Consider the following 26,306-nt stretch of genomic DNA (forward strand, 5'->3'; position numbering starts at 1 on the left):
TTTTGTATCTGACGCTGGGGGCACCAATCACAGAGCCTGAAAAGAGTGGGTGAAGTTACAACGGTCCCCAGTTAGTACGTCAGTTCAATACGTTGAGCTCCGGCCTATCTCAAGTCGGCCTATCAGTGGGGCCGGCGCTATAACTGGCCCCGAGACACGATACCTATCTCTCACTCAGGCACACTCGGAGAGGCTTTCCCTTGTCATCGACACTCGACCGCGTCAAGATGGGTTCTCCGGGAACATACAACGATTCAGCCACGGTACTACTGTACCGCAAACACCACCAGACCAACCTCAGATCGAGACTGTCGTGGTGTTTAGCCGCAGCCGCCCTGATTTGCACAGCTCTCCTCTTCACCAAAACCCTCCCTTGCCAGCACAGGAGCTCTCACGCGCATGGCACTCTCGACGTCGAAAAGGTGCAGCAATGTGCAATTGACAATCTCAAAGCTGATCTTTCGTTCCTCGACAATGCCAAGCCAATCGAAGCTCAAGAATTCCTAGAGCGCCGGGACAAGCTGGCAAGGGCGCTGGCCACGAACGGCGTCGACGCTTTCGTCCTGGAGCCTGGCTACACATTTCAGTACTATGGCAACATCTCTCAGGTGGACTGGGAGCCTTGGGAGCCCGAGGAGCGCCCCTTCTTGATGCTTGTCCTCCCCGAGACTTTGGCAGACGGCCAAGTCAAGGCCAAGACAGCCTTCCTGTCGCCCAGCTTCGAGGAGGGTCGTGTCCGCATGCTCGGCATTCCTTCTCATGATGAAGAGCTAAACATTGTAATCTGGGAGGAGCACTGGAACCCCTACGAGACTCTTCTCAAGTCGCGACTATTCAAGGGCAAGACAGGAATCAAGCTCATGATGGATGAGGAGATACGAGACTACATCACCCGCGGGCTGGAATCTGTCGGCTTCGAGACAGTCGGTCTTACACCCGAGGCTGAACTTGTCAGGCAGCAGAAGAGTGCGGCCGAAGTTGAGCTACTTCGAGCCGTCAACACGGGTACCGTTGTTGCCGTGAGGGCGATGCGTCCTTGTCTGGTTCCTGGCTTGACCGAGGACCAAGTGACGACGATCCTCGACAACGCACTACTCTCCATCGGCTTCAGCCTCTTCTTCAACATTGTTCTCTTTGAGGAGCACGGCGCTCTGCCGCACGGAGGCTTTGTCACCGGAGGCAAGAAGCTCACTTATCATAGCATGATCGTCATCGACGTCGGTGCCCATTACTTGGGCTACTCGTCCGACATCTGCCGCAGCTTCCTCGTCGACCGGCCAGAGAAGGATGTCGAAATCGCCGAGGATCCTCTCCGTGATGAAAAGGAAAAGGTTTGGCAAATCGTGCTCGACGCCCAAACGGCCGCTGCCAAGGCTTTCCAACCAAACAACACGGCAGCCAGCGTCGATATTGCGGCCCGTACGGTCATCGAGAACGCCGGTTACGGCTATGGCTTTACCCACCGCTTGGGTCACGGCATCGGCATCAAGGCTCACGAGTCGCCGTATCTGAACAAGTTCAACAAGCAGGCGCTTCTGCAGCCAGGCATGACTTTTACCAACGAGCCGGGCATCTACCTCGAGGGAAAGTTTGGCGTGCGCCACGAGGACATTTACTTGGTCAAGGAAGATGGGGATGCCGAGTTGTTGACGGGAACAAGAGCGACTGGCTTGCGAGAGCCTTGAAAGCACGTGGATTTGTCGATGGCCTAGTGAGTGTCCTTTGGTGGATAAAATGCGACTATCGCAAAACTATAGACTGTGACAGCAAAAAACCTTTGATTGTGCTCATAAACCATTACGCTACGTGCCGCTTCAGTTGTCTTGATACTAGTTTTCCCCAACTCAACTCCCAAAACGCCTTGTCCCGGCCAGCGACGATGACTATTTCAAAGTTTCCTCCCTGTTTGCTTCGACTCAAATTTCTTAGCTGCGAGTTTTCGAATCCTCGTTCACTCGCTACTCAACAAACAAGCTTGTTTGTATTCTACCACGAAGGGCTGTTTAAGTTGTCGTCGCCATGGCTGTCTCAGATCGTGTCCATCCAGCTTGATCTCTTCATCACTTCGTACGAGATACCCGCTTCGTTCGTTTCTAGTGCCATTACTTGGGGTACCCCATTAAGCCATAACTCCTTCAGTTTGGACCATTATTCAGTATTTTCGTCTTTAAAATCACTACATCTTGTTTTGTTTACTAGAAAATCACCTAATACCTAACGGCTATAGACGGAACTCAGGGTGGAGTCATCGGCGGCGAGGCGAGCGGGGACGTGAGGAGACGTTTCAAGATTCGGAGTTGTAATTAATCTTGAAAAGAGCTACAAATGTTGTAAAAGATCTCATTTCAAAATAATTCCGATTAAGCTCTACTCCTGTATCTATCCGGGCTCTCTATGATTGCGTCACGGGATTCCGGAACAAAAAAGCCCGTCCCCAGGTCCAAAAGAGGACACCCACCGTCATCCCCGATCTGATAGCCGTCTTATGCCGGGCATGTCCATCTGAGCCAATAACCACAGGTTTCTGGAAATGCAAAAGAGCTTGGATCCCGGTGTCGGAGGGAGACGAGGGTGGTATATATTGCTCCAATCCAGCCTAACCACGTCCCAAGCGCCATCATCGGCTATGAGTCAAGCAACACGACGGCACGCCAGTCTTATAACTACACAGCTTCCGCCCTCAGGCTAGCCCAATACTGATTCAATATGGTCCGTATCGAGCGATTCAGGTCTACCTGGGGCGTTGAGCCGGGTGAGAATTTCGAGGCCTGGAAGCCACTGTTTGTGGAGTGGAAGAAACTCGGTTACGGTAAGTCAACAATATCGCGGCTTGCGACGCCTAAAGACTTTCCACCGGCCTTGCGAGTTACATGTCTGAGTTCTTAATTCGAGATTGACAGACGGTGTGGAGATGGTTCCTTATGGCTTGAACGAGGATCAACGGCGGGAGGTGCGGAAACTCTGCGATGACCTAGGTTTGAAGATCAGCATCACGTGCGTCTCCCAAAAGCTAGCTGATAATTATTCCATCGATTGACATTCATAGAATCTTCTCTGCGTGGCATCGATATCGTGGGCCGCGACCGCGCAACCTCGCGCCTGATGTTCATCTCGAGGGATATCGGGAGGAGCTTCGGCGAGCGCAAGTACTTGACCCGGTCAAGATTAACGCGCAGTCTGGGGCGTGAGTCGTCATGGTGGACAAAAAGTGGCTGTAAACTGACGAGGCATCAATAAAGGGACTTTTGGTCGTGGGAACGGACTGCTTACTTCTTCGAGAGGACTCTTCCGATCGACAAGGAATTGGGCTTCGAAGGAAGAGTCTGCCACGAAACGCATCGAAACCGGGGGCTATTCAACCCATATGTGACAGACTATGTGCTTCAGAGGGTGCCAGAGTGCGTGCCCTCACACCTTTCTTGTCAGTTTGTCGCACCAATTCACTCACCTTGGCAGGCTTCGTATTACGGGCGACTTCTCACACTGGATTGTTGGTTGCGAGAGGCTGCTCGACGTCAGCGAGGAGGACCAGGAGCTATTGGACAGAGTCATCCCTCATGTCGGTGCACCACCACGTTGACCGAGGAACCTCTGACGCGTTTTACAGGTGTATCACATCCATACGCGCATTGGCACGACACAGTCCACCCAGTGCCCAGAGCCACTGAACCCGGTCTTCGCAGCTGAACGTGCTTTCTTCGAGAAACTCTGGATCCGAATCGTCAAGTCGAGGACACAGAGAGACCCTGACAGCGTAATAACATTTGTTCCAGAATATGGGTAAGGCAAGAGACAATCAGATCATGTTACATCGACTAAGATTGCCCAGGCTCTTCCCCTATCATCCCTTCGGGTCGGTACGGACCAGTGCAGATGTCGCCGACAGCGAGGGTCCGCGCCTGCAAAAGTTATTTGAGGATAGCCTTGGCGAATGAATGCGTCTAGAATATGGAGAGTCCGGGTGGCTATTCCTAGGAGAGAATAGCCAGATCGACCCAGGAGGCTAGGGGTGCCCACGGGTCTGGTGGATTGGTTCATGCGATGTCGCAGGGAGCGGAGATGCCGCTGTTCAGCTTTAAAGGCGGGATGGCAAATAATACATGATAAGATATCAACTTGCAAGGATGTGGCATCCACAAGGGAGTGTCAATCTTTGGAGCCTGTTTTCACTCCAGGTGTAGGGTAACGAGGCTTCATCAGGCCGTTGTCCTCCTCGAGCCACGTCAATGTGAAGATAAGCATGTGAATTGTGATAAAAATGAGAAGTAGTGAGCAGACAGGCTTTTTGAATCACATCTCAAGTCTAGAAGGTCTCACTTGGAGGGGAATTGTCGCGTTGTGGTGTTGCTGGGTGAAAGTGTTGATGAAACAATAATGAGCTACCATCTCAAACATCTCAGATGTAAGCATAAGAAGCTTCACAGGACAAACATCATCGAGATTAAATGTCTACAACCCAGATCTCCATGGAAATAAAATCAAAACGCCATCGAAAATTGGCTCTCATGGTGGCGGAAGTGAGTCCTACTTGCAACTATCGATCGACACGATCAGCGACTGTCTTGGTGATGGCCTCAACACCAACGGCCCAAGATCTACACACAATGACAGCACCCGCTGGCCACTGCGATGTGAATGGCCACTGCAGCAATCATCTCTCATATTGGATATGCGACAAGGGTTAGACGAGTGCCAATCCTGCGCTACAACACCCCAAGACGGCTGTAATCACCAACAACCAGTGGACCTGTTGGCTGATCAATCAACTCGCCGCTACGGCGTGGCCTCTCGACTCGTCGCACGGCTATCCCGCTATAGCTCATGCATAACGCACGTCATGAATTAGATACAGGTGGAGCAGAACAAATCAAGGGGATCTGTCGACGGTCGTGCCGCTGCTAGGGGTGTCATGCGAGGTCAGCTCGGCTGGCGTCTGGGGCGCATCGCTGCACCCAATGTAGGCGCCGCCTCTGGTCCCCGTGGGTGCAAGGAACGGCCAAGACAAAATGGACCATCTGAAAGGGTGACAGTCACATAACGAACGGCCAAGACGGCGAGCGATCCGATGGCATCCCAGCACAGTGGTGTTCCCGATGTTAGCGAACTTGGCAGCTTGGCGTACGGCAACCATTGCCGACTTTGATAACAATCTCGAGATGAACCTCAAGACTGTGGCAATGAATTGTTAAACTGTCTGATTGTGACAATCGTTCAAGAATGTGAGCGAGACGTTGACCAAGTCAAAGCTCTAGACAAAGTGGGGGGAGCAACCGTTTCCGCTCCCTCACGACAACGATTGAGAATAACCAACGCGTGATCAAAGCTTATTTACCTCAATCAATCGTACTCGGTATACGAGAAGAGGTTCGTCAAGTGGGCGGCTTCGTTGTGGCGGTTCCTCGGTGAAAGGCCTCGCCTCTGAATGGACTCGTGGGAGTGCGCCTTGGAGGAACGCGAGGATCAAATGGAGGATTCACGTGCTTGCGCACAAAAAAGTGGCGAGACTTTTTTCCCCAATCTTTCGACCTAGGCTTCTCCAGCTATTGCTTGTCCGGGGATCTGGACGAACGGTTCATCTTCCTATAAGATCGCAGCAATGCCCCATGTGGCCGTTACAAGTGGCCATTGCCTCCCTGCTGTTTGGGCGACCGAGCTCGAGGGAACTTTTCAAAAAACCCCGTCTCACCGGAGGCATGGCTAGAAGGGGCCAACGGAGCGCCTAAACAGGGTAAGCTTAACCCCAGCTGGTGCCCGGAGTCGGACGGAGCCCGGCCAGCGCGAGCCCTGGGGCCTGCTAACCGAGTTTGGAGACCGACGGTGGATCTCTCTTGATGGTGTTTGGTAACGGCGTGGGCAGTCTAGATTTTTTTTTCACAGAGGTCTTGTCTTGTCTTGTGTGTGTGTGCGTGTGCCAAGATGCCAAGCCAGAAGATGGAGATTTGGGCACGCACGAAACAATGTACGTGCGAAACCTACGTACGAGTTTCTAGATGATGGATGGAGTTTCTTGGTCAACTAGGAAAAAATATGACAAAAAAGGACCAGGCAAAGACCACCGACTGAGCAATGTCTTGCCCCACGTGTCCATCATTGATCGTGTGTGTGTCCCTCCTCTTTGACTTTAAGCATAGTTTTTGCCTCGCATCATCAATCATGCCTAAATTGAAGCTCTTCGGGGAGCTTGAGCTAAAAACGAGCGCTGTATCCTCACGCACGCGACGCTCTCTCTCGCTGAGCAGGGACTGCGGCTCCTCGGATCAAGCACAACTTCTGGGCGATCGACAAGACTTGACCAAGACGGCTCCACGCGACTTGGCAGATGGGAGTGTCTGCCTGGAAGCCTCGCCATTGGATCTCGACCCTGGTGATGGCGTCTGATGGCGGACGCCGTGGCGAAGCCACACCCACACCCCCCCTGCACAGCTTCCGACGAGCACTGACCCAATCACGAAGCGTCTTTAGCTTCAGATCTTGCCCACGTGGGGTGTTGAACGAATCTCATAGGGTTATGCTTAAATGTACCACCCGGGGAGCACACTGACAGGGGAACGCCCAATGCGGCAAACCAGCACGCTTCGCACTGCTGCGTGGCTTCGGCGCTGGGTGTCTACACCAAGTAATCGGTAGCCAGATCGTCTCACCGAGGGCACTTTGTCTCTGCTGCAGTGTCCTTCTCGACTGCGGGTAGCGTCCGAGGTGGGGGTGATATCGACAGTCCTGCAGGCAAAGCTCCAGTGCCCCCGAGAGTTTAAAAGAAGCTGTCTGAGACCCTCGATTTATCCTCTTCTTCTTGCTCGAGCATCCCTTTCTTCTCCATCCACCATCAGCAGCACACCCTCATTCGACTGCTTGGCTTCCTTCTTCCTTCTTTCCCGAACAAAAAAGCCAAACCAGTCAAGATGGTGCTCGAGGCTTACACCTACGTCTTTGCCCTAGGCACTTGCTTCGCCCTGCTCGAGGCCTACAACAACGGTGCCAGTAAGTAGCTCCCCTCTACTTCCCCTCCTCTCACCCTGGCGCCTATGACGCATCACACCCATCGACACAATTCACTAACATCTTTCCCCTCCAGACGATGTCGCCAACGCTTGGGCTACCAGCGTCTCATCGCGCTCGGTTACCTACCGAGGCGCCATGATCCTCTGCTGTATCTTCGAACTCCTCGGTGCCCTCACAGTCGGCGCCCGAACCGCCTCGACCATCAAGAACGGTATCATCCCCATGGAGGCCTTCCGTGACAACGCCGGTGTCCAGCTCCTTGCCTTCGCCTGTGCCTCCGCCGGTGCCTCTATCTGGGTTATGTGGTGCACCCGACACAACGCCCACGTCTCTTCGACATACTCTCTCATTTCCTCGCTCGCTGGTGTTGGTATCGCTACTGTCGGTGCTAGCAAGGTCCAATGGGGCTGGAACGGCGGCCAGGGTCTCGGTGCCATCTTTGCCGGTCTCGGTATGGCTCCCGCCATCGCCGGCTGCTTCGGTGCCATCATCTTCATGCTTGTTAAGCTTGTTGTCCACGTCCGCAAGAACCCTGTCCCCTGGGCTGTCTGGACCTCTCCCTTCTTCTTCCTGATCGCCGGTACCATCTGCACGCTCTCTATCGTCTACAAGGGTTCTCCCCGCCTTGGTCTCACTGAGAAGCCCGCTTGGTACATCGCTTCCGTCACCCTGGGTGTCGGCTTTGGTCTTTTCATCCTGTCCGCCATCTTCTTCGTCCCCTTCGTCCACGCCGTCGTCATCAAGCGCGACTACACCCTCCGCTGGTGGGATGCCTGGCAAGGACCCCTCCTGTTCAAGCGCCCTTCTCCTCCTGATGCTGAGAACGCCCGTGTCCCCAACTACGCCGTCATCCAGCACGATGCCGAGGACGACCAGGCTTCCAACCAGGACTCCGAGACCCAGTACGACCCCAAGAAGGGCAGCAACGACGATGAGATCTCCCCCGTCCACCCCGCTCACGAGGTCACCAACGAGAAGCACACCCTCAACCTTGCCGAGTCTACTCAGGAGGGCTACCAGCGAATGCTCCGTGAGAACACTGAGAAGCACCACGCCAAGCTCCGCAAGTCCCGTGGTCCTCTTGGCTGGGCTATGCGCACTCTCCACGCCAACCCCATCGGTGCCGGTTCCATCCACGAGACTCACAACCTGATCGCCATCGTCAAGCGCATCCCCGCCCAGATCGTCGTCGCTCTCCTCTACGGTGCCCACTACGACATCCACACTGCTCAGATCGGTATCGAGGGTACTCCCGAGGGTAAGCGCATGGCTCGCGTCTACGCCAAGGCCCCCAAGTACTCCAACGAGGTCGAGTACCTGTACTCTTTCGTCCAGATCATCACTGCCTGCACTGCTTCCTTCGCTCACGGTGCCAACGATGTCGGTAACGCCGTCGGTGTCTGGGCCGGTATGTACGCTGCTTGGCACTCTGGCAAGCCTGCCGAGAAGAAGGCCGATGTCCCTCTCTGGCAGATTGGTATTGTCGCCGCCACCATTTGCATTGGTTTCATCACCTACGGATACAACATCATGAAGGGTAAGCATCATTCCACTACATACTCAAAACAGCCACTAACAGAAAATAGTTATGGGTAACAAGATCACCTACCACTCCCCCAGCCGTGGCTCCTCCATGGAGATGGGTGCTGCCATCACCGTCCTCGTCTTCTCCCAGTACAAGCTCCCCGTCTCCACCTCCATGTGCATCACTGGTGCCACCGTTGGTGTCGGTCTCTGCAACGGCAGCCTGAGCGCCGTCAACTGGAAGCGAGTCTTCCTTTTGGTCTTCTCCTGGATCATGACCATCCCCATCGCTGGTCTCATCGGTGGCTGCCTCATGGGTCTGGCCCTCAACGCCCCTCACTTTTAAACCCACACTCTATCTTCAACCTATTTGAGCTTGAAGCTCGGTCTCTCTTTTAGAACGCCACGGAGAAGTGGCACAGTACACATGATATGAAATTAGAAAAGCGGGCTTGATATGCATAGAAAGATACCGAGGTCGGAATTTGTTGCCAGTATTTACTTTAAGACCTTTAATTGACGGAGTTGAAACCCCGAACTACATTGCCTGAAGATTCTGTGATGTGACAATTCACAACCAATGCGACCACAGAGCAAGATCTTGGCGTCGCGATCGGCTTGGATTTTAAATAGTAGATCTCGACAACGCCATTCAACAAGACAGCCATAAAATAGGCATAAAAGCAGCGGTCAGCTGATCGGCGAGCTGGTTTAGATACCCAGCGCCGTATATAGTGCTGCAAACACCGTGTAGTTGGTACGTTGGCACCTCCTCGAGGCTGCACACGACATCCTACCATAGTAGGATCATCCCCATGTCTCCTAAATCACCGATTATCCGTTCCTGAACCACGCAGCACCACAAAATCTTGGCCTTTCCTTCCATGCAGAATATCGTCCTTGGCAAGCCACCCAAACCCTTGCCCCGGGTATCGTAGTGTCACCCTCACACCCCCTCGAGGTTGCATCTTGGCGACCTCCCACCGGTTCCTTGGCATCAGCTTGGCACAGTGAAATGTATCTTCCAAGACTCTCCCCTGGACTGACACACGTGAGCCTTGCAGGGAGGGGAAAGGTCATGGTTTAGTAGGCCAAGAGTTTCTGTCGAACGATCACCCCTAACCCGACATGGCATACGCACACGTGCTCGCCTTTGCCAGATGTTCAGCCCTAAGATGAATAGAACGTTGTATTTTTTTGAAAGACGAGCTTAGACTACTCATATAACTTTCGTATGCGTGCTAGTTGTTGACCTATCTCATAGTCCCTGAAGCGATTAGGCAGAGACCAAACGAACTCTGCCAGTCTTGCCAAGAAAGCGACCCTCACCCCATAAGACTGGCATGATCCTTCCGGAAAAGGGGTAAATCATTCTTACAAGTCATTTGTTTGGGAAATCCCATAAATCTTCACCGAACACATCCAAAGATCCTTGCAATTGGGCGTTCGCCTGAGGGGAAAGCCTAAGTCAGTCCATATACTACTCGCCACACTTACATGATGAAACCGACAACCATTGGATTGCCCAGTCACATCCGACACATCCGAAACTTCAAGTCTAAGGGTACAGTCAACGTGTCTATGCGACCTTGGTTACGCTGTACATCGGTAGTTCCGTATGCTTAGAGCAATTCCAGCCTTCAACAATTCTTCTCGTCCGCACCAAAAATTGCCAAAAAGCATAACGAGAGACCAAGACACTGAATGAGATAAGTATTAGGCAAAACCCCTTGGGTGCAGATGTCTCAAACTAGTGTGGTGCATTTTTGGTGGGTTGACGATGCTATCTTGCGTCACTACTGCTATTACCAAACACAAGAAACGTACGCGACAAATCACTTTTAGATACCAAGATGTTTATTTGTCTCTTCTGTTGGCACCCGAGATGAACATACTTGTATCAGCTAGGGTCTTTGGAACCTTTTAGCGCGCAACATACCTCCAGACTTAACAGAGGATTTCTTCTTTTACTAAAAGAGCCTTGCCAGAGGAATTAGACAAGCAGATCCTTTGAGTCTTCCCAGTCCTATCCTTCAAGGGACATATATAGCCTCAACAGGAGCGCCCTGTGCACCCTGGATAATCTGTGGGGGCCATGTCAAATCCTCATGCCACTCCGTCTCATAAGAATATTCTCCGCTGCCAACAACAACGTCAATCCCGGGCAGAACTACCCGCGCCTCGCCGTTTGGTGGAATAGATACACTCGTCCTCATGACTTTGGATTCACATCTCCAAAACACACTGTACGGCCCTATGGGTGAGTCGTACGTGGCCCGAGCCCATCGGATTGTACCACCAGGCCGTGGACGGATGATGGCGGACTCCCAACCAGGTGAGACTGAAGACAGGCCAGCCACGTATGCATGAAGAAAGTGGCATACGGCCCCGAGAGCATAGTGATTGAAAGATGTCATTTGGCCAGGGTTGATGGACCCGTCGGGGAGCATGGAGTTCCAGCGCTCCCACTGCATAGCACGGTCAGGAAACAATGGCGGCATGTTTGCGGCAAGAGATGGTACTTACAATTGTGGTTGCGCCCATGGTGATTGGATACAGCCAGCTAGGACAGCCGCGTTCCTGCAACATCCTGTATGCCGTGCCCATCATGTCGACATTGGCCAAGGTAGGTAGGATATGCGGCGTGCCCACAAACCCTGTGTTGATCTTGAAGGCCTCCCATCTGGTCAGCCAGTCAAGTCTGGACCGCGCAGTCTGTGTTTCAACCTCGCTATCCAGAAGGTTAAAATGGAGAGCTAGGACGTAGCTCGTCTGCGTGTCTGACGAAAGCCGTCCCCTGGGCGAAATGTACTCGTCTCGGAAAAGCTTGCGTAACCTCTGCGCGGCGTCTCGGTAGCGCTGCGCGTCTTCAACCTCGCCCAACCGACCAGCGACTTTGGAAGCAACTTCGGTGGCATGAACCAAGTAGGCGTTGGCAACCAAGTACGGGTCAGTGGGTGTGTGCCCGGGAAGAGCAGGTGGAGACCGAGGGTCCAGCCAATCGCCGAACTGAGGCATCTCAGTGGAATAAAACCCCCGCGTGTCACGAGGGATCCCCTTGTCGAGCCACAGTTTCATACTCTCCCATTGCTTCCGTAAATGCTGTTCGTCTCCGAAAAACTGGTATAGATCCCACGGTGTGATGATTACAGTGTCACTCCAAGCCGCCATAGCCTGCTTTTCATTATGCTTGGGAGGCATAGGGATGCAGGGAACAACGTTAGGAACGACCCCTCCTAGGTCCTTCTGATCGGCCTCGACGTCCTGGAGCCAGCCCCCGATGAAGGCCGCCGTATCGTAAAGAAAACTTGCGGTGGGGGTGAAGACCTGAATATCGCCTGTCCACCCCAGCCGCTCGTCGCGTTGGGGGCAATCCGTAGGGACGGAGATAAAGTTTGCCCGCATCGACCATATAGTGTTTTCGTGAAGCCTGTTGAGATTATCGTGGGAGGATTCAAATGTTCCAGTCCTGCGAAGATCTGAAGAAACCACAATGGCTGTGAAATCGGAGAGGTTGCAGGCCTCGTAGTCCGTCACTTCCGCATATCTGCATCGAACCGTTAGAAGGATCCAATACAATGGGTTATCTGTAAAATCTCACCTAAAGCCATAGAAGGTAAATTTCGGTTCATACCCGCGCGTCTGACCTCCTAGGTGTATCACGGTGCTCGCCTTGGCTGTTCTCAGGGGTCTCGTTCCTAGTTCACCATGTTCCATGACCTCTGCATGTCGAATGGTAACAGTTCCTGTCCCAGGGATGTCGATATTGACCCTCAGCCAGCCAGCCAGATTCTGCCCAAAGTCTAGGACCTTCTTTCCGCTCGATGTTGTGATGATTCTTTGCGGCTGCAGCTCCAGGACACGACGAACAGGAGGCGCTTCAGGCGCTATCAAAACGGCTCCTGGAAACGGAAGAACCTCAGCACTAGGGTAAAGCTTGCCGGAAGATGCCTGAGGAGTGGACCATAACGGGTCATGTTGTCTGCTGTCATAGACTTCGCCGTTGTATATCTCGGAGCTGAGGACAGGACCGTCGACGAGGACCTCCCACGTGTGGTCAGTTCGGCAAATGACCTGGCCATTCGCTTCAAGCTGACCCAGAAATCCCAATCGGTCCCCCCATATGTTGGAGACTCCTGGGCGCCCGAGCCTTCCAGCAAACCAGCCTTCACCTAGATACACTCCGATCGTATTGTGTCCTGGAAGCAAATATCTGGTAACGTCATACGTCTGGTAGTGTAGTCGGTGTCGATATGACTGCCACCCGGGAGAAAGCACTTGATCGCCAACCACCTGGCCGTTGATTTCCACTTGATAGATACCGTGGGCGGTGGCATACAAACGAGCAGGGCCGCCGTCGTATGCAAAGGCCTTCCTCATGCGAAATGGCGGCTTAGGCTTGTCGGCATCTTGAGGTGGGCCACTTATCAAGCTTGCCTCCCAATCGCCTCGCTTCAAGAGGGCAGCCTCGACTGTAAGCTCCGCCCAGCCGGTATGCACTCCGTTTGTACCAGTGGCTCGTACACTGACGTGGACGGCTTCTCTTGAAACCAACGCCGAGGACGGCCACGGCACAAGTGAAGATTTAGACGAATCAATTCGGAAAGACTTTGTTCTTCCTCGCTGTTTGATGACAATCTCATAAGATGACTGCTTCCAGTCGCGCACAGTGGTTGCGGAGAATCGCCACGACAGTCTGGGGGCAGGATGGAATATCCCGAACCCGTCTTGATAGTGTTCCGCCTTTAGCTCGGCGATGGTGATTTCTTTCGTGCATGACGGGGAGTCTTGACTGAGGTCTCCCATGATTGTGGACTGGAAGGACAAGACAACAAGGCTATGGGTAATGTCGAGGCCGTTGACGGCAGAAAAGAAGGACAAAAAAAGGGGGCAATGAAAGGATAGGAAATGGTCTGAATAATCTCCGAGACTCAAGTTCAAGCGTAGCCTGCTTTATAGTTGTGGGTATGGGGGACCTATCTGAATACTGCAGACGTCATTAAAAACGGGATTGAATCTCGGAGAGTCGACGCCAGACTCATACCTGGAACTTGCGGTCCTATTGCGGGGGAAAGGGGACCGAGCTGAATACGGAGCCCCATAGAAACCCCGACTCCGTCCCTCGGTAATCGAGAGCGGAGGTCGGAGCGGAGGCGTGGGGATGCAGAGGAATTGTGGGTCCGGGGTCCTCGACCAGGCCGTCGGAATCACGCGTACGCACTCCAGGAACTCAGCCTCTCAAGCATGCCAGTTGGGGATGTAGAATTCATGGTCATGATCTAGTACCCTGCATTAGTCGCATGGTGAGTAGCCCCGGCATCTCCTACGAGATGTCTTGACATCTACAAGGCGCTTCGGCTGGAGATGGATGAATATGATCCGGGCACCCCTGAACTCTCTCCCTCGTGTAAGAAATTCACCGTAGTTTTTCTTAATCATGCTTTAGGCTACCAATGGCAATAGTAATACAATGAGTTTGTGCAACGTTCAGACTGAGCCCCCAGGGCTAACCGTCGTAGGATTACACCAATTTTGAGCATCTTGAATCAAGGCACTAGGAAACTCCAGTCCCTCACTGGCTTTAGAATCCAGCCTAGATAGAATGTCGAGCAAGGCGCTAAAGAGCACTTCGGCCTGTGTCCTGATGGTTGCGTTATCTGAGTTGTGGAGAAGTTCGAGCAATATGGCGCCTACGCGCCTAACCTTGTCCACCTACCAGAATGCATTAGCTATGGGAGATGAATCAGAGAAAAAGACTTCACAGGCCGCCGTCTCTCCTTGTGCCGCGATGCATATGAATGGAGTGCCCTGCAGGTCATCTAGGAAATCCCGTATGATCTCAAGCTTTCGACTTGCCCAAGAGAGTGGGTTCTCGCTGAGTCCAATTACCATCAGAAGGTCGTGGTCGATGCATGTTTGCAATATTAGCAGTCTCATGCAGTGGAAGATTGTCATTATATTGCTCCACTGAGCCCAGAAACAGGTCGTTTTGTAGGCCCGAACGCTTTCGTAAACATCTGGATTTTTGTCTCCGTCTGGCCGTCGAACCCACGGTGGCACTTCATTGACCAGCGCTGTAAATTTGAGATATCTTTCAATCAGGGAATCCATCTCTTGATCGATTCTATCCGAACTTATCGTCGATGGCGAGTTCGTCTCGGCGTGTCGTGTGTGACTGGCAATATCGGTTATAAGGCTAGCTGCCGCTGCTGAGATTCTCCGTCGAAGGTGGAATCCAACAAAGATGCGAGATTCGAGATCGGCTTGATTCACCTCTCGGGAAGAATCGAGAAATGGCACCACCTCATCACCTCTCTCTTGAAGGGTGATGCCGCCGCATATCCGCTCGTCAATGATGGGTGGCCGAGTTTTGAAAGCGACTTGAGTTTTTTCAGCGAGGTATAGATGCCAGAAGTTGATGCGAAGGAGCTGAGACTCGATCTGGGAAGGGCGGGAAATAGAGGTCTCATCGAACAAACGCATTCTCTGCGCAAGACAGCAAGCCTCTGTGTGGTAGTGCCAGGAGGCACCCACCTTTCCAGTAGTGTTTTGGGCGTAGGATGAATGCCACATTCGAATCGTGAGTGAGGTCGAATCAGGATGCTCGAGATCATAGGCTTCGTAGACCCTCAGCATTGGCTTGGAGGCTTCGAAGAATATATCAGACAACGATTTCGGATTTCGGAAAAGGCTCTCAGGGACAACCGAGATAATATGGGCACATAGCGCCGTGATGAGGGTGAAGCGCCTCAACAGCTCCATGAGCGTAAGGGTTTCGAGGCCAGGACTCTCCGTAGAGGGACAGTCTGGGAGTTCGTCTCCAAGAAGAAGAATACCGGCTCTGAGTGTTAGTTCATAGGCGATCGGGGTGTTGGGAAAGAGGAATTACATGAACAAATCGATACATTCGTGTGCCACTTGCTCTATGTTGCCAGAAAGACCATGTAATGAGTTGAATCGGGACATGAGGCGTCTTCTGATATGGAGAAACTCGTCCCAGAAGATGATCCCCGGTGTGGATGTGACGGAGCAAGGCGAATCGACGAATGTACGAATCACTGCAGGAACGGAGCTCATCCTCGCCCTCGTAGGACTGCCCCCGAGCCCGTCGTCCCGTACAGACACTGGCGCGAAGAGCAACGGATCGTCACCAGAATCTCCATGTCCCTGGTTATCCACGCAGGGCCGTCTTTGCGGAAGGGTCTCGGGGGCATCTGTGGGGCGTTTTGCAACCCGTGGACCGCGTCGTCGAAGGATAGTTCGGCGCTCGCAAGGGATGCCGGAACGGCTGCACCGAGAGCAAGGATCTGCGCCGTTGCATTTTACTTTGCGTCTCTTGCAGTGATCGCATGCATGTGAGCTGACCATTGTCCGGGTGACAAAAGTGATGGGAAATGCCTCATGGAAGAGTCCGAGACGCGGTGGGTAAATCGTGTTGAAGCTGGAATCGTGCGAGTAACTGCAGTAGCAACAAACCGAACTACCGAGGAGCGGGGGACGGGGTAACTGTGGGGCCAACAACCAAGAACCACAATTGTTCCGCCCTGTAGCTTACAGTCTTGGTGTAAGTTCTGCCCAATGATGCTCTGAGCAAGACACGGCCAGTATCACACTACTTGCGCCACAAGTTCGCTTACGAGTTAAAAGCCTAACTCAACCATATGTATCCCAAGTCAGGGGATCACTTTCCCCACGTTGTAGCCATTTCCCCGGGACATAAAGTAGGTAAGTAATGTTTGGGGTTGCGGGGAAGTGTATGGAGCATCCGAATGGTCTAGAATCTTAGCTGGTCTTGAGGTCATTGGAGGCATGGTTTAAAAGACTCGGATGCTTCCTCCTTCCCACCGAGATTGTCTTCAGGCAGAGTCTTCATCTCATTCGAGTAGTTCCACTCAGCTTTTCTCCCAGCCAGAGCCCTCGTTGCGTTCAACACCCTGACCGTCACAATGACAACTGGCATACTGGATAACGACAATGACATATACACCAAGCCTGGCAGCTCCGTGGGCTGCGTTGAGAGGCACGAGGGCGTTGCCCTTAAGTCGAGTCACGACAAACTTGGCCTACGAGCTTCCGCATGGAGATTTCGAAAGGTAGCGTACTCACAACCCCCTGCCTGGCTTGCCTGAGCTTACTCTGTTGCAGGCTGTTCTTGTTTGCAATCTTCTTTGTATTGCTGCTGCCTGTGATGGCTTCCAAATCAATCTCAATGGTGAGTTCCCAGCATCCTGACTTGTTGAACGAACGGCCTGGACAGATCTAACCACCCACTAGGAAATATTATTGCCAACCAAGGGTTTATTAACCATGTCGGATTCCAGAATGATAAAGGAGAATATGCACTGAAAGCTCAGTATACAGCTCTCTGGGGCGCTCTGCAGTCTCTGGGTCAGATCATCGGCATGCTCTCACTCAATCCTGTTTCAGACAGGATTGGACGCAAGCAGACATTGTATGTTCTCTGGGTGATGCTAGCAGCGGTAAGTCTCCGATCAGATGAGAATCCCAAAGCACAGAAAAGTTGGTATTCTAATATTGTCATTTTATCTAGTCTATTGCTATCGAAACCGTCGTTCGTGACTGGAAGGATTGGGCGGGAGCCAAACTTCTAGCTGGAGCCGGGATTGGTGCACTCCAGGCGACATTGCCCGTCTACATCACAGAATGGTCTCCTGTCAATATCCGAGGCGCCATGGTACTCACTTATGGATTCTGGAACACCATCGGCAACTTCCTGGCCCCCATGATTCTCACAATCATGCATGCCGTCGACCCACTGGATTACAAAACTCCCATCTTGACTCAGTGGGGCTTCCTAGGCCTGATGTTGCCAATATTCATTTGGCTTCCAGAGACCCCCGGTAAGAGACTATGCCTTTCATTGTTTGGTTCCTGTGAAGCTAACTGATTTGTAGCCTACTATGCGGAGAGGGATCAAGACGAGCTAGGCAAGAAGACACTGAAGCGTGTCAACGGTCGCGTGCAAGATTACGACGTCGAGACAGAGTACGCTATCATCAAAAACACGATACTTGAGGAAAGGAACCTACGAGAGGAACATGGGCTGAACGACAAGTCTTTTGCCGACATCGTCACAACCTATTTGGCTTGCTTCAAGGGCTCTAATGCTCGCAGGACCCTTGGCGCCGCTCTGCCAGCCTGTGCCCAGCAACTGACCGGTCTTTCTTTCTTAAACACCTACGCAAGCTTATTCTTTAAGCAGAGTGGCTTTGACAACGCTTTCCTCATATCCACCATTTTGAGTAAGCTTCTTGCAACCGCCTCCCAGAACTTGACTAACCTGATCCCTTTGCAGCTATTATCCAGCTTGTCTCCGCGTTGGCCTTGATCCTCATTTCCGACAAGGCGGGTCGAAGAAGTCCTACGTTTGTCTCTGTTATCGGCTGCTCGTTGAGCATGATGGTAGTCGGAATCCTCGGCTTCGTAAACAAGACGACACCGATTCAAAACCTCCTCATCTTTGTTGCTTGCGTTTGGGCCTTCTTTAATAAAGCTCGTAGGTCATGTCCAAATGTTTCAGTCTTCTCATTTGTTAACCTTATTCCACTAGTTGGCAGCATCGGATGGGCTTTTGTTGGCGAAGTAGCGTCGCAAAAGCTCCGCGCTCGTACTGCCGGCGTGGCAGCAGCATCGTCGGTTGTTTTTGGTCTCACCTTCAACACCACAGTTCCTCTCATGCGTAAGTTGGCGTGTCTTTATGAATAAGGGAAAAACATTGCTAATTGATTGAACCAGTGGACACCAATGGTGCTGACTGGAACTATAAAACAGCATGGCTGTTTTTCGGCACTGGATTGGTGACTACTCTTGTTGTCTACTTTTATGTGCCTGAGCCTTCACAGCGGAATCCAGCCGAGATGGATGAAATGTATGAGAAACATGTCCCTGCTCGAAAGATGCGCAAGTACGTTACCGATGTGCAGAGAGCTGCCCACGTTAACGACCACCCGACTGCGTAATCACTTCGAACCATACACGATAAAAAGGCCTGGTGTGTTGAATGGGGTGGATGAGAGGAGGTTATTGGGTGCTTAGATTGTAGCGTATGGAGGATGGTGAGGGCATGGGTCTGAGATAATCTTCTTATACTCACCGAGATAAAGGAGAGAGCAGGGAATTGCCCACGCTCAGAGGATAGACCAGGAAAGAGGAGCACAGTGTCTGAAGGAAAATGCTATCTTTTTTTTTTTACACATCGCAGACCCTGGTGTCTTCTGCATTGTTTGGCCTCATCCCATTGATCAAGTGGATCCGATCACTTCCGAATCAGGTAGTCCTCCACTTGCCTCATTGGGATCCTGGAGATTTGTTTCAAAAGATGTTAGGGAGTCACATGGTCTAGGCCTTTGAAGAAATTGCCTCAGTGAAAGTTACAGGCATTTGTTGCATGGCCTGCACTCATTAACGGCTATGCGGCAATGGCTGAAAATACCTAATGCACCTCAACCCTTCGCAATGGGGAAAGGATGGCCATGCTGGTCGCATTTATCGGACAGCGAAAGGCACGGCGCTGAGACCTAGACCTTGTCCCGACGGCTGATTGGTGTCGTGAAATTGAACATCAAAATGAAGACCTGTGCCAGCACACTGGTTATTAGGACTTAGGTTTAAAGTCTGGGTAACCACTGCCCATGACCAGAAACACCTTGACAATCAAGCTGCTAATAAGAACAAAGTTGAGAGGCCAAACGCAAAGTTGTAGAACCATATCTGTGTCTTTTGCCGGTCACGGCTCTCAGGACCGTTCCCAATTCATGCAAGAGAGCGTTCGATGCGTGTTGACTGAACAGCGCAGAGGAGAGCAGGCAATGCGGCCTAATGACTGCCCGTCTTACTTTGCCTTTAATTTATGCTTGGTTTCTGAAACAGACTTCCTCGACTTGTAGGGTGGGGATCTTGCAGGGGTCTTGACAGGGCTGATGTCGACCCCAGCATATAAGAGGGCATCACCTGGTGCTTCCATGGCAGTGTGGCATGATTACTAGACACAAGTTATTGTTGTAAAAATGCGGCTAACACTGTCTCTCCTCGCTGTAGGCGCTTCAGCTCTACAATCTGGAACTTGCGATTATAGCAAGAACAACTGGTATGATGGCGAGACATCTTGCATCAACCCCGATCAGACGGCTTCAGTCGACTTCACCTGGCCTCCACTATTCCCCAAAGGGGCCAAGTTTGTGTATGCGGTTGACGGGATCAATGGCACCGATATTTCTGACATTGAACCTTTGATGGACCCCAACAAGGTCAAAGACCGAAAGGCGACATTGGTGGGATGGTGGCTCGAGTACGACTCGATATCGCTGAACAATACTGATCTTCTCATGCTCACCGAGATGAATGTGTTCTTTACCAACACCACAAACAAGATCGGAGGGGGGCACAATGGATGCGAAGGACTCCTGGGAACAAAATGCCTTGAGAAGATCAACAGCACCCTTCGCGAACTGTGGGATGACGATCAGCAATTTGGAGCGCCCTTGCTCAACCTAGACGATGAAGCGGATTCAATTCTCGAGGTTTGCCCCAAGGACTTTTTCTCGACCTGGGAGAAGCTGCAGCCCCGAATGGACACACTCAATCAAAACACGGACTTTAACACGATGCGTAAGTTGTCTTGCTCCATTGCTTTAGCCTTCAAACGCTGACATCACTGTCTAGTGCTCGCATCCGAAGCCCCACCAAAAGCCAGGCCATGGGACCAACACAATACCGATGCTGCCTTGCCCTCTGGAAACAAGTCATTCACCTACTCAAGAACCATGTATGACAAGAGAGAACTTACATTCCAAGAGCGAAAGGCGGCTGTGGCAATCTTGATGCGCTATCCCGCACGAGACAGTGAAACAAACGATGCGGTGCGGAATACAACCACCGATGACATTAGTGTTGAGTTTGTCTGCACCAAGCTGAAGGAGACAAGCTCCGATGACAGCAATGAAGATGACGACAAGACTAGCAGTCAAGATTCTGATGACAAGGATGCTGCTGGTAGTGTCCACGTGCCAGGGGTTGTTCTCTCGGCCATGGTTCTCGGCGTGTTGCTATGGGAGATGGTTTAAGATTGCACGACTAACAATTTCGAGGAAGATGTTCGAGGGGTTAGATGGATATATAGTAGTACGGATGCTACAATAATTATCCCATTTTATCAATACTATCCTGTTACCCTTAAAACTGTCTGACCATAGTCGGCGGCCTCTTCCATGTGAAGATAAGGGCAAATCGGCTCGAACCCTCTAGTGATCTCCTTAATGTTTTACGTCCCTCTCACACGAGTCCATCATAACAGACGCCGGCAATATTGGTCATTTATTGCCGAGACGACAAAGATGACGGTAGAACTTGCTTGAAAACTCAGCCGCTAGGCAATCTCATTGAGCCTCATGTAAGGGTAAGTGCCAGAAAAGCACATAATCAGCGGCATATAGTATCATAGACTGTCCTAAGCAGGCATAAAAACCACTAGGTGACCATTGCAAGATTATTATGCAATCCAGTCAGTTGTGTTATCGTTCCCAGCTGGCAGATAGCACGTGGGTCATGAAACAACGAGATACCTACATGAAGGCCTTAACTTATCCTCTCCTAATGATGGCTGAGGAGACATAATAAAAATGGTAAAAGAGATCTGAAGGATCCTTTTTCCATTGTAGAGCCATGTTCAATAGTTAAAATATCGTGTTCAGATTTATTTACAAAATTTGAGAGGGCTTCGATTCTTTGTCCGTTCTCGTAGGTCGGTGATTTTCTGACTTACGTAAATAGGATGTATAGGGAGGCGTAAATGCAATGAGTGACGCACATGAAAAAGATCGTCACCATTGAGCTCGCCCGAACATTGTCGATCTCACTTCCTGAATATTGATGATTACCTGTAGTACGTCCCTTCACGCTTGGGCGATCGATATTTTCAAAACACACGCGCGACATGTTCATTGGGGCAAAAGCCCATTTGACCACAGTACCGTGAAGGTATCTTGGCGTCTTGTGTCATCCACTGATCTCCCTCTTGTATCTGATTATGCTTCTTGGCGTTCCTCGGGTAACGATAAGAATTGAAAGGTTGGCCGGGAGCGGCAGAGGCCGTCCGTAGCTCCGGCAATTCCCAAAGCTTCCCCTCTTTTTTCGATGCTCGCCAGGACGGATGTGTTAAAGATCTGCGGCAGCTGAAAGTGAGACAAAGCTCGTGAAAGACATGTTGACGTCCTGAAGCTTTGGATTGGGCCACCTGCTTAAGACATGTCTTGGAGGCTTTGGGGTGTAGCGAATTAATTTTCTGATGGCAAGAAAATCAGCTTGTTGCGTGATTTAGGTCTGGCTTGGTACTGAGAGATTTGTATCAATGACGGGTATAAAGAGGGAAGAAGGCCCCGAGATGGTCTCATTCAAATCATCACCTTCCAAACAATTTCGATCAAAAACAACTTACTAGTTCCTGCTTTTACTATCAACATGGCCAACCGCGTGGTACGGCATTACGACTTTTGCCTTCGTTTAAGCTGGGTCTGACTGTATTCGCAGAAAGTTCGCTATACCTACAACAGTATTGAAGACTTTGAACAATTCAACCAGCAACTGAGGGAGTAGGTGTTACTCAATAGTATCGTCAATTTTGTCTAACATGTTTCCCTACACAGAATCATCCAGAAGGACACTGGCGAGGAGGCATGGATCGAAACCAGGTCGCTGCCTCCCATTGGGTTTTCCCCGTAAGTACATTGGCGTCCAGCCTTGGCCAGGTTCGTGGGCTAACCGGAGACTACATACAGACCCCTCAGTGCTGAGGGTATTCAAAAGCTGAAGGGACTTTCTGGCGTGAGATTCGAAGAAATTCCGGACGACGAATGATTTAGTCAACCGAAGTAACCCGTAGCGTAGGAGATGAATACTGTGAGGAAATGACAGGTTGAACTATGCGCAATGATTCTTGTGACTGCGTTCGTTTATGATTTTGTGATGATTGCGGCGTCTCAAGCAATCGACTTTTAATTCTGGCATGCGTCAATAACCTTTTTTCTTTCGTGATTATGGCGGAAGTTCTCTTTTACAGACGTCGCTGAGAACATGTGATTCACACCATGGTCCACCATGGACTCGAGTCCTGGAGGCATTGAGCCGAAACCAATTCCCATTTCCAACGTTCTATGAGTCGAGTCATTATTACTTGACGGAAGTCTTTTTCCAGCAATTGCACGCCACGTAGTCTGTCGAGCCTTTGAAAAACAAGTGGTAGTCAGTTGATCCTTGAGATCCATCAAGTGATCCAACCGTTCCGTATGGCATGGTTGAGTCGTCCCGCAATCGCATTTACCCCTGCCTCTGTTTCACGGCTTCGAGTAACTCATCCAATGCTCTCTTATCAGCCTCCTCGTTGTTGCTAGCTGGATTCAACGTGGCATCCTCGGCCGCCATCTGCTCCTCCCTCTCATCATCCAATTCATTTTCGGGCCAGGCCTCTGAAAATTCCAGTAACTCACCGTCACTCTCTGCCTCGATCCACGGACTCGGCAAGATCCATTCACTAAACGCAATATACCGCTGGGGCGAAACTCCCTTGTTGAAAGCCTTGGAGTCTTTATCGACGACCCCATATGTCTGGTCGTAGAGACGAAAGTCGACGAGATTGGATAGGCTAGTTCGGATAGAGTCAAAGACAGTCTCCCAGGTGCCAGAAAAGGTAAAGACTCTGGCATTATCGGCTTCGTGGCCAAAAGCACCACGGGGCCAACTCTTCCAGTCGTTTGTCCGCAGGCCCCATTTTTCTATGCTCTCTTCTTCGACGAGGAGGTGCGAGGCGATGCGAACGTCTTTTAGGTATAGGCTCTTTAATGTCTTTTGAGCGTAGACCCAGTCCATGTGATCATGGTGCCCAATTACAAAGTTTTCCAATGTCAAAGACTCGAGTTTAGGGAACAAAAGATTGCAGCCGTCGAACTGGCCTGGGACGGTACCCCATTCTTGGTCGAACTTCATGGTGAGGGCAGTGAGATTATGAGCGATGGGTGCAAGCAGCTCTGTCTGCAAAAAGGGCTCCTGTGATTGGTCAGTATCTATTATTTATCTCTGGACTTCTGCTCAGATCTCACAAAAGACTGACGTTCGTCTTTGTAGACGTCACGATCAGGACCATGCTCGTTATACTCGGTCGCTATGGACAGGTGTAGCGCCTTGACATCCCTCATGACATTCCTAAAGGCATTCGACTTTGTGAAATTCGGGATTGGGAGATTCTGCAAGTTCTCGATGGTGAGAGATCGGACAGCGGAATTCTTGGGATTGGCGGCTCGCTTGTCCAAAGCTCTAAAGACGGCTTTGAGCGTGTTGATGCGCGATTCGGCCTCTTCGACACGATCCGAGAATGGATGTTCATTGGTGATTCCTTGACATCGATCGCTGAATCGAAGTTCAACAGCTTCCAGATGTGGGAGCTCGGTGATGCGGTTAACGGCTGTCTCAAAGGCAGGATATTGGCCGTCTTTCTCTTCCCAGCGCTGCCAGACCTTGTAGTCTCGCCTTAATGCAAGATTATCGGGAGTAGAATGAATGATGGCGTGATGGACTTGTTGTGCAGCGTTCTGCAGGTTGAGAGAATGATGCCATGATTCGAAATCTTCACCTTTTGGCTTGGTGTGCGCAAGAGTCAAGCTCTTGCAGAGCGGCATTGCCAAGGTTGTGAGCGCCCTCAGATTTACGGATATGGGTTGGATGCCCGACATGTGTCAAGAGCTGTGAGTTTTTAGGTCTGTAAAAATAGAACTGTGAAAAATCCGAGCGAGGCAACAGGATTTGTAGGCAGCAGTTTAAGCTCTGACCACGGTGTTGTGTTGGTTCTGGCTGAAACAGGGATGTCCCGAGTTTGCGCCGGACTCGGTGTCAGAGGAAAGAGTCTGTGGGTTGAATTGACCAACCCATACAATCAAATGCGCAATACCTACATCCCGGCTTGTGAATGTGCAATGACAGTAATTTGTTGGAAATATTAGACGCTCTCTCAAGCTGATGAGAATAGGAAAGGCATCGTCTGCTGCGTCTAAGATGTCGCGAATAAATGGAACGTAGTGGAAGCTGTCAAGTGCAATCAATATTAGTGATATTCTCCATCTTGCTGTCAACGACGAATGGTGGTGCCCGATTAGCTACTGGTTGACATGTTGACGGAGGCAATATCAGAACACAAGCTCTCTATTATCCTAACCATAGCTTCATTGCCTTTCCTTCTATCAAGTCACTGGTTAGAAGATTGCGACTCCGTTCGGTGGGCTAGCAACACCTCCAGGCACCTATGTTGCCAAATTAGCAATCCTTCTCCCTATCTAGATACTTCTCTGACACGTACCTTTAGCGGCATGCTGGAGAAGAAAAAGGACCATCGGCCACGTTTCTGACACTCCTGACTCAACTGTTCTAGATCAAAGAGCTCGCCGATTGGCATCCCCCATCCAGCTAGGAGCCACTCGTGCAGCCAAAAGTCTTGGTTCTGACAGGGCCATGCCTCCATGGACGGATGATCACCCGCCACAGCCGCAAAGGACTGGTCCCATAACCATCGTAGTGTCTCCTCCGAGGACTGGATACCGATGGCTGGTGGTGTTTTGTAATCTGCCAGTGTCTTGCATTCGTCGTCGGACAACTTGTCGTAGGCGCGCGTCCAGCCTGTTCGGATAAAGAGGATATCACCCTCTTCAAAGGTGGTGCCCTGGCTGCTGGCGACTTCTTTGAGTGTTGAAACTGTTATCGAGTTTGTCTCGAAAGCTTTGATCTCAATGTTCTTGGCATCTGCCCATGCTGCGTAGTCTAATAAAACTCCGCGACCGACGATGCCGCCTCGTTCGACCCATGCTACGTCAATCAGTCAGTGTCTCTTTGAGGTTGGTTCGCCCTCGTACCTTGAATCCCGTTGACAGTTGTTGAGAGAATATCATCAAGCGTCTTTCCGTTAAACCACAACTTCTCCTTCTGGTACGCATAGTGACGGAACCCATCCCACTGCGAGCTGCTTTGAGTATTAAATGTCAAAGTGTCGTCATTGACAGCGCGCGGGGCCTTGTTCTTGATATTATGCTCAAAAGGCGCCCGACCAAAACAGGGTCTGGACATTCGATTCAGAGGCCAGTCGGTAGACACTCGCACACCATCTCGAATTTCTGCCGCTGCCTTTGCCGTCTTCTCGGGGGTCAGGAGGTTAAGCATTCCGCACTCGTCTTTGTCACCAAAGAGACCCCAGGCATTGCCATGTGGGCCATCTTTTCTCAACGGCAAGGAATCGAAAGATGGTTTGGTCGGCATTACGCGTATACTGAATGTTGCTTGTGCTTTGATGTTCAAATGGAGAGCTTCCAATTTGGGCTGGATTATGAATCAATTGTAACCCCGCCTTTTGAGGGGAAGATGCGTATCATCCGATGGTTGATCTAGGAAAAGCAGGCTCCGATGATAGGACAGGAAAATGCTCCGTCTTGGCATATCCGATGCCCATTTCCGACCAGCTAACCAGTTTAATCACCGTTAACTCGTCCGTTTCCCCTCAACCTCGGCGTAATGCGAATCTGTGTTCGGCGTCTAAAAGGCCGAACCCCTCTCCCTCTAATGATGTAACCCCCCTCAGTAGAGTGACATCCCCACGCTGTCACAAAAAGTATTTCATTAGCAAGGTTTAGCAAGTAACGCGTGTATTGGTGCGCATGTTTATTGCACTCCTAGTCGGGCGACACGGTGCCTTCTGATTCGTGGAAGCTCTCGTGTCCCTGGCCAGGTCGACT

General features: G+C 51.2%; 9 protein-coding genes across 9 annotated transcripts; 6 read left to right on the forward strand and 3 right to left on the reverse strand.

Moving 5' to 3' along the window:
* Window positions 1–227: 227 nt before the first annotated feature.
* On the forward strand, window positions 228–1,685 carry LRP88_11407 (uncharacterized protein; the record flags this gene model as incomplete). Its single annotated transcript, XM_083247834.1, has 2 exons — window positions 228–263; window positions 423–1,685. 2 exons carry the CDS (start codon window positions 228–230, stop codon window positions 1,683–1,685), a joined length of 1,299 nt encoding a protein of 432 aa, XP_083096341.1.
* Window positions 1,686–2,706: 1,021 nt separating this feature from the next.
* LRP88_11408 (sugar phosphate isomerase/epimerase family protein) lies at window positions 2,707–3,935 on the forward strand (the record flags this gene model as incomplete). Its single annotated transcript, XM_083247835.1, has 7 exons — window positions 2,707–2,809; window positions 2,901–2,994; window positions 3,047–3,184; window positions 3,240–3,398; window positions 3,457–3,559; window positions 3,608–3,780; window positions 3,830–3,935. The coding sequence occupies 7 exons, from the start codon at window positions 2,707–2,709 to the stop codon at window positions 3,933–3,935; spliced, it is 876 nt and encodes a 291-aa protein (XP_083096342.1).
* Window positions 3,936–6,899: 2,964 nt separating this feature from the next.
* LRP88_11409 (phosphate transporter) lies at window positions 6,900–8,869 on the forward strand (the record flags this gene model as incomplete). Its single annotated transcript, XM_083247836.1, has 3 exons — window positions 6,900–6,978; window positions 7,073–8,536; window positions 8,586–8,869. The coding sequence occupies 3 exons, from the start codon at window positions 6,900–6,902 to the stop codon at window positions 8,867–8,869; spliced, it is 1,827 nt and encodes a 608-aa protein (XP_083096343.1).
* Window positions 8,870–10,556: 1,687 nt separating this feature from the next.
* On the reverse strand, window positions 10,557–13,329 carry LRP88_11410 (uncharacterized protein; the record flags this gene model as incomplete). Its single annotated transcript, XM_083247837.1, has 4 exons — window positions 10,557–10,607; window positions 10,908–10,991; window positions 11,050–12,070; window positions 12,125–13,329. The coding sequence occupies 4 exons, from the start codon at window positions 13,327–13,329 to the stop codon at window positions 10,557–10,559; spliced, it is 2,361 nt and encodes a 786-aa protein (XP_083096344.1).
* Window positions 13,330–16,469: 3,140 nt separating this feature from the next.
* LRP88_11411 (uncharacterized protein) lies at window positions 16,470–18,503 on the forward strand (the record flags this gene model as incomplete). The annotated part of the gene is made up of 8 exons (XM_083247838.1): window positions 16,470–16,616; window positions 16,669–16,735; window positions 16,798–17,003; window positions 17,075–17,384; window positions 17,439–17,786; window positions 17,840–18,040; window positions 18,095–18,223; window positions 18,280–18,503. The coding sequence occupies 8 exons, from the start codon at window positions 16,470–16,472 to the stop codon at window positions 18,501–18,503; spliced, it is 1,632 nt and encodes a 543-aa protein (XP_083096345.1).
* Window positions 18,504–19,550: 1,047 nt separating this feature from the next.
* LRP88_11412 (uncharacterized protein) lies at window positions 19,551–20,606 on the forward strand (the record flags this gene model as incomplete). Its single annotated transcript, XM_083247839.1, has 2 exons — window positions 19,551–20,151; window positions 20,206–20,606. 2 exons carry the CDS (start codon window positions 19,551–19,553, stop codon window positions 20,604–20,606), a joined length of 1,002 nt encoding a protein of 333 aa, XP_083096346.1.
* A 1,393-nt stretch (window positions 20,607–21,999) lies between these two features.
* On the forward strand, window positions 22,000–22,395 carry LRP88_11413 (uncharacterized protein; the record flags this gene model as incomplete). Its single annotated transcript, XM_083247840.1, has 4 exons — window positions 22,000–22,014; window positions 22,069–22,130; window positions 22,185–22,256; window positions 22,317–22,395. The coding sequence occupies 4 exons, from the start codon at window positions 22,000–22,002 to the stop codon at window positions 22,393–22,395; spliced, it is 228 nt and encodes a 75-aa protein (XP_083096347.1).
* A 459-nt stretch (window positions 22,396–22,854) lies between these two features.
* Window positions 22,855–24,263, reverse strand: LRP88_11414 (uncharacterized protein; the record flags this gene model as incomplete). The annotated part of the gene is made up of 2 exons (XM_083247841.1): window positions 22,855–23,580; window positions 23,634–24,263. The coding sequence occupies 2 exons, from the start codon at window positions 24,261–24,263 to the stop codon at window positions 22,855–22,857; spliced, it is 1,356 nt and encodes a 451-aa protein (XP_083096348.1).
* A 516-nt stretch (window positions 24,264–24,779) lies between these two features.
* LRP88_11415 (putative cyclase-domain-containing protein) lies at window positions 24,780–25,833 on the reverse strand (the record flags this gene model as incomplete). The annotated part of the gene is made up of 3 exons (XM_083247842.1): window positions 24,780–24,827; window positions 24,884–25,386; window positions 25,434–25,833. 3 exons carry the CDS (start codon window positions 25,831–25,833, stop codon window positions 24,780–24,782), a joined length of 951 nt encoding a protein of 316 aa, XP_083096349.1.
* Between the last annotated feature and the right edge of the window lie 473 nt (window positions 25,834–26,306).

The sequence above is a fragment of the Fusarium phalaenopsidis genome (assembly GCF_050370095.1).
Source record: "Fusarium phalaenopsidis strain FUZ10S chromosome Unknown contig_32308, whole genome shotgun sequence".
Lineage (NCBI taxonomy): Eukaryota > Fungi > Ascomycota > Sordariomycetes > Hypocreales > Nectriaceae > Fusarium > Fusarium phalaenopsidis.